Source organism: Acanthisitta chloris, unplaced genomic scaffold (genome assembly GCF_000695815.1).
Source record: "Acanthisitta chloris isolate BGI_N310 unplaced genomic scaffold, ASM69581v1 Scaffold45550, whole genome shotgun sequence".
NCBI classification, from domain to species: domain Eukaryota; kingdom Metazoa; phylum Chordata; class Aves; order Passeriformes; family Acanthisittidae; genus Acanthisitta; species Acanthisitta chloris.
Genome location: NW_008650764.1, coordinates 1 through 6,523, shown reverse-complemented (window position 1 = coordinate 6,523; position 6,523 = coordinate 1). Strand labels below are relative to the sequence as shown.

At 50.6% G+C, this 6,523-nt stretch overlaps 1 protein-coding gene across 1 annotated transcript; it reads left to right on the top strand.

Annotated features, from left to right (window-relative positions):
• Window positions 1-90: 90 nt before the first annotated feature.
• On the top strand, window positions 91-5,740 carry DPCD (deleted in primary ciliary dyskinesia homolog (mouse); the record flags this gene model as incomplete). The annotated part of the gene is made up of 4 exons (XM_009069917.1): window positions 91-181; window positions 843-967; window positions 1,790-1,923; window positions 5,638-5,740. Coding segments are annotated over 4 exons (453 nt in total), but the record flags the coding sequence as incomplete, so codon positions are not given.
• Window positions 5,741-6,523: the final 783 nt, after the last annotated feature.

The window sequence follows — 6,523 nt, the reverse complement described above, 5'->3', positions numbered from 1 at the left end:
GCGGTGGGACAGTGGGATAGGGCCCCAGACAGCGGGACAGAGCCCTACACCCGGTGATAGGTGTGTCCCTATTGACTCTCACCGCCTGCCTTGCCCCCAGGGAAGCGGAAGATCCACTACCTGTTCGAGGATGGGATGGAGATGGCCGAGGAGTATGATGTGAAGACAGGCCAGTTAATGAGTAAGTGGTGCTCTCAGCCTACCCCCAGCACGCGTGGGTCGGAGTTAGAACTGCAGGCTCAGGGCAGTGGGTCTGCACTCTCAGTGAGAGGGAGTGCCTGGTCAGGAACATATCACCCCGACATACGCTGGGAGATAGGAGTTCCTGTAGCAAAATTTTTTAGGAACATACATTCAGTTTGCAGCCAGGGCTCTCTGACTTCCATGGCATAGCAGACCTTGCTTTAGCCCAGGATCTCCCCCAAACAGCTCATCTGTCACAACAGACTTGGATGGACTAGATGGAATTGTTGTCGTGGTTGCCAGGCATCAAGTCTGTGCCACACGCAGGGCTGAAATGTGCTTTTCCGTGGCTTCTGCAACCACAAACAAGTAAGGTGTCAGTCATGGCTCTTGTCCAAAACCACATCAGGTGCAGCATGGCACCTGTTGCAACCCCACCATGGCTTCAGTACCAAGTAGCAAAAAGAGAGGCATTCCATACAGAATTTCCAGCTCCAGGAGTGGAGCAGACCAGCTATCAGATCCACTCACACCAAACCAGAAACTCCTGGACTTAAGATATGTATCTTCATATCATCTCAGCCTGCTGGGCAGCTTGGGCAGTCAGTTGCTAGAGTTTTTATAGAGCAGAGTAGTGAAAACCCTTCTTCCTTCCACAGGTAGAAAATGGCGAGAGAAGAACACCCTTGGGGGCTCTGGCAAGTGGCAGGTGGAAGTGGGAGAGCCAACCTCACCACTCCTGGGAGCACTGGAGTCAGAGTTCATAACAGAGAGCAGTTCAAATGTATGTAAGGGTCTGCACCTAAAACTACCTAGTCTCATGCTTACAGCAGTAGTTGGTAGAGTGCAGATCACCCATAGCCCCAAGAGACAGCCTTGACATGCCCAGCACTCTACTACAGATCATGCCAAAGCTGCAGGGCTGGGTAGAAAGAAGGCACGGCTCAGGTTCTTTGGGGGTCTTCAGGAGATTCGTGTTTTCCTTGAGTAAAGAAACTGCACTGATGTGTTGACCAGCTACTGTCCTGACATCTGAAAGAGCAGGCTGACAGGAAGGCCAGTGCCAGGACAAGGTGGGATGGAAAGTGGAGGTGATGGCCATGAAAGGCTGAAACAGGCAAGGCATAGCAGGCTGGTCCTTAACAGAGCACAGCCTGTTTGATCTTCACACGCCTCTAGCTTAGGGAGCAGACATTTTAGTCTCTCACTGTCTTTTCTACAGGTGTGAAATGCAAGCACAACTCTGCGCAGCAAATTGGGGCAGAGCCAGGACTGAATCCAGCAGGTCCCTAGAGCAGGCAGAGCTCAGTATTCTGTTGCCTGTGAGGAAGAGGCCCAGTTTCCCTGTAACCTTGTACTGCAAGACTCCCTCACTGAACACTTTCAGTCTCCTGCGAGCAGGACAGGCAGTGTCCTGTGCGAAGGCAGAGCAGCACTAAGTCTAGGAAAGTGGTGCTCAGACAGTTTCTTGAGTTACTCCCTAATGCTCCAGTGTGAAAGAAGAGCTTCTCCCACGTGGAGTCTCTCAAGGCAGTACAGGAAGAAGGGAACAGGGAGGAGAGGAGAAAGCTGTCATGGCCTTACTAAAGGTACTTGTTTACTGTAGCCTGTCTTCATGAGGAAGGATACCCTGAGCAGCTTCCAGTGGCGAATCCGTAACCTGCCCTACCCCAAGGAGGTCTACAGCGTCTCCGTGGAGGAGGAGCAGCGCTGCTGTGTTGTTCGGACCACCAACAAGAAGTCAGTAAGGACAGCACTGCCAGTGCTGACAGTCCCTCGGGGTGGGCTGGCACAGAGGGCAGGCACAGGAGGGGTTGTCCACTCTTGCCTTCTATCCCTAGTGTGCAAGGGCTGAGGGGCCCCACCCTGCAATACCTGTCTCCTGCTGCCCCATTTGCACTTCCAGCTGTCCCAGACACATTTAGGGTCTGCACTGGCCTTTGCAGACTCGTCTCTCAGTTCCAGTAGCGTGATGTTTGCTCTGTTTTTTACCTGTCAGATGTTACTCCCTTAGCAAAATGAAAAGCGAGCCTTGCAGACCATTTGAAGGTAGAGCATACCATGGTTTCTCTATGATACAATACTTTGATCTAGTCACTGCATCTCAGAATACTGCAGGATTCAACAGGTACAACAGAGTCTTGGGCACCCAGACAGACAGATCTCCCTGTCCTGTAGTCACAGTGCCAATGACATCATCTAGAGGTAGCAAGCAAAAAAAGACAGACCAAAGCTGGAAAAGAAGCATCACAGTGTTCTACCAAAAGACACTTGAGAGTGAAGGGAAGAAAAAGAAAATGCTTTTTAAGTATCATCTTGTAGCGTGTGAGTACGTGGCATCTCTCATGGAATGAGGCACACACTGTGCCCCAAAGCATTTACAGCCTCAGGTAAGCCAGGATGAGTGGTAATACTGGGAAGATTGGGCACGGAGCGAGCCTTGGGAGCGCAGGGGAGGATATTGGAAGCGAACGGCGCTCTCTGCGGAGGGCTGTAGGTGGCGATGTCGGCACAGACCTGCGGTCCGTCTGCTGCCGAATCCCCCCGGCTCTCCCGGCAAGGCGCGAGCAGCTGCTCGGCAGCACACCTGGACAGTCAAAAACAGGAGAAGGCTAGGAAGAGGAGTCTACCCCATGGAAACGGCAAGTAATTACAGCTCTAATACAGAAAGATGCTGGCTTAAATGCATGCAGAGGGATTTACAGATTCTTTAATAGGGAGCTTTAATAGGGAGCAAAGAATGAATGAGATTCCCATCAGCCACACATGGATACACATGGAGCTGGGACATGTCCTAAATCAAACCACATACTATCACAGACAAGCTAATCTATTCCCAGTCCTGTTGGTAGTAGTGTATATGTGGGAATTTCTTTGCCTGTATAGGTGCTGTAAGGTTATTATGTACCACTGAGGCTTCACCCATGCCAGACCTGCCTTTAAGCTTTGTACCACTCTCAGAAAACCAGCAGTCCCCCACAAGCAGTTGACACTTGCAGTCTCATACACTATTGTCAGAGAGAGATGAAGGATGTAACAGTGAGTGAGCCATGGCCTGTGTATGATAGTTAAGGACTTTAGGAATTAAAGCTGAAAGTTGTCTCATTGGAGACAAGAACGACTTTGCTGACAGTAGGGAGCAGGGACAGACTCCAGCACTAGAACACTTAGTACAGGCTCCAGGATATCTTATATCATTTCTCCTGGGTCTTGGCCAGGGCAAGGCACCACTCAGCAACTAATTCCAAGATAGCAACAAAGGCACAGAGTCCACAGAGAGAGCACACATCACTACGGGAGAGAAAGGAAGCCTCGGAGCCTCTCCAGCCCTTGGAAGTCAGCCACGCTGCTTCTGAGCAGCAGAGCTGTGCTGACCGCCAGCCAGAGGCACAGGCAGCAGCATGGGCTGCCAAGTCACTACTGAGTAGCTCAGCTCTAAATTCTCAGCATACCAGTAGCAGTTTTCCCTGCAGGCTGACAAAAAGTGGGTTTCCAGTAGGAAAATAATAGAGGTGATTTCACATACGTACTGTGGATCTCGGGCCAGGACTCAGGCTCGGAGTGTAATACTGCCCTTGGCCATGGGGTGAGAGGCGAGGGCAGAGAATCGGCCTGCCTCAGCAGGGATAACCCATCAGCTATCTTTCCGGCCCAGACAGGAGCTCTTCACTTCCACCAGTCACTCCTGTTCCCTCTGGCCACGGCAAGGGCTGCTCAAGTGGGATTTGCTTAAAACCTCTTGCTGTAAAATAAATCCATTAAACTAAACTCTAAAAACAAACCGAGAAAGCCACCTCCCCAAACGCCAAACCTGATTCAATTATTGTAGCAAGAGGCAGTGGTAATGTTAGGAGGAGGAGGGGGTGGCCAGGCAGATCTGGTTTCCTTTGATCTTGTCACAGATTTTAGTTTGAGGCCAGCCAAAGCCATTCTTCTCCCCTTCTCCTTAGTCCTGGGGCAGCAGAATGCTGCTGTTTCATTGATGACTCCCAAGGCCCTTTGAAACAGTGGGTTTTTTTCTGTGTACTGCTTTTTTTTTTGTCTAATCGGTAAGAAGTTAACACTTCCTTAACATGTCTTTGTGTTCATCTAATCTCTGCTGTTTAACCTTTGACATCTCCCTTATTATCCATGTCTGCCACCTTTTCCAAATACCGACAGCAGTGACAACACAGAACGGTTTGAGCCCTGCGGTAACAAGCCGCGTACATTCCTCCCACTGCACCGGGAAAGCCATTTGCCCTTTGTAGCTGTTTTCACCGTGACTTGGAAAATAAACTGCAATTTGGGTAGAGGTAGCTGGGGAGGCCAAGCCTCACACACAGCCAAGCTGAATGGAGAACCACCCCTCATGGCATGACAGCAGTTTGCTGCCTGTTCCCACTCTGCTCCAGGAACCTCAGTACCAGCTACAGGTCAATTCCTTGAAGAGGATTGCCCACAAGGGTGCTAAAAGAGATTAAGAATCCAAACATACCTCTGTGTGGGCACAGGACCACTAACTAGTGTATTTGGTGCAGCCCCAGAGAGAAGCAGTAGATGCAGGGCGAACAGTGCCAAGCCAAGAAAGGTCTCGGGCAAACATAGTCACAGGTCTACAGGGTTCTGGCCCTGAATTCTTAGAAAATCTTTTAGCTGCCTACAGTTTATAATCCCTTCAGTTCCAGGACATATCCCCTTCATACTGAGCAAAGACCAAGCTTTGGTCAGTGGAGAGACACAGGCTGACAGGGAGCTGGCAAAAACCTCTCTGTCTTCTGCTTGGATATGAGTGGTTATCAGAAGACTGGGACAGAGACCAGGGAAAGCACAACTTGGAGAGTTGGAAGTGCAGAGGAGCACCACAGCCACCATGGAGGCTGCACAGAGATGCTGCAGAGCAGAGGCTCAGGTGACTGTGGGCAGCTACACCTGGAGATCTGTGCTCAGGAATATGCCTGAGCACCACTGTGCCACCAAAGGCAAGGAGTTATCTAGGAAGCACAGCAAGAAGTCAAAAAGATGGGTTTAGGAAGAATTGCAACACAAAATGGTGCATCACTAAGGAAAGTAAGTCACAGGGCACGAGTTTTGACTAAAGGGAGCTGCTCCTTAGAGGGAGTGAGAGCCCATAAGCAGGAACAAAGACAAGGGACACCTCTTGGTAGGGCTGAGTAGTCTGTCCCTAACCATATCTGGCACTTGTTAAGGGCAAGCTGGAGGAACCAAGCCTGCTCTCACACACCAAAGCCCTTCAGGACTTTGCCAGCTCTGATTTCCAGTTTGGAGGTTTGTTTCTAGTGCTTCTGCCAGCCTGGGGGCACCAGCAGGCACACAACATGGCACAGGGGCCTCCTGCCAACCCTGGGAGGTCTATTCTCCTCATCTGCACCTTGAAGAACAGTAGTCTGTGTCTCAGCACTGCTAGAAAGGGAATAGGAACTTCCTTATTTCTGTCTCCTCTCTTATTTGTAGGTACTATAAAAAGTTCTCTATTCCTGATCTGGACCGGTACCAGCTCTCCCTGGACGCAGCTGCCCTGAGCTTCACCCATGCTAACAACACCCTGATCATCACGGTGAGGTTTTGGCCATGCAGAACAGCACTTTGCCCTTCTCTTTATATCCCCAAAGAAGTTAAAATTCTTACACATGGGGAAATGAGGCAGAGCAGGGTGATCTGCTGAGGGTCACTGGTGAGCCCCCTTCTTCTCTGTCACACAGTTAGTGGGAGTTTCAGATTACACTGGGCATGCTGACACTAGCCAGGAGAGCTCAGGCTGCAGGAGGGGCCCTGCCTGCTGCTCAAGGTGACTTGCAGGTGGAAGAGTGTCTGTCGTGCCCTATTTTCCATGTATTCCCTCCCTCAGGCCTGAGCAAGCCTCCACTCTCAGTGACACTAAATTTCTTTTGCCTCAGAGCATGAGTCCAAGGACCTGCTGCATTTAGAGGTCTTGCAGTCTCAAAAAAAAAAAAACCCCACCAAAATCACCTGCTGCTTTGTATCAGAGGGGATGTTACACACATGGTGGAAAAGAGAGACTGGCAAAATGGGCACACACTCCTTGTTGCAAGGAGCAGGCAGAGACAGCCAGATGTTTTTGAGCAGCAGGTGCTTGTCTTCTTAAATGTAGAAGTCAGCTACCCTGAGGGCATGCCCTCCGCAGGAAACCTCGCAGCAGAGCTGGGGTGCACGTGCAGAGGAAACAGGCCAAGAGGGGCACCTTGAGCTTCTGTTTCCTATGGGCCAAACCATTGCCAAAATGCACCTGTATCTACCACTGAAGTGCAGCTGGGCAAGGGCCTCTGAGGGGAGGACAGAGGAACTGCAACTCTTACTTGTCTCTGCATTTAGAAAAAGC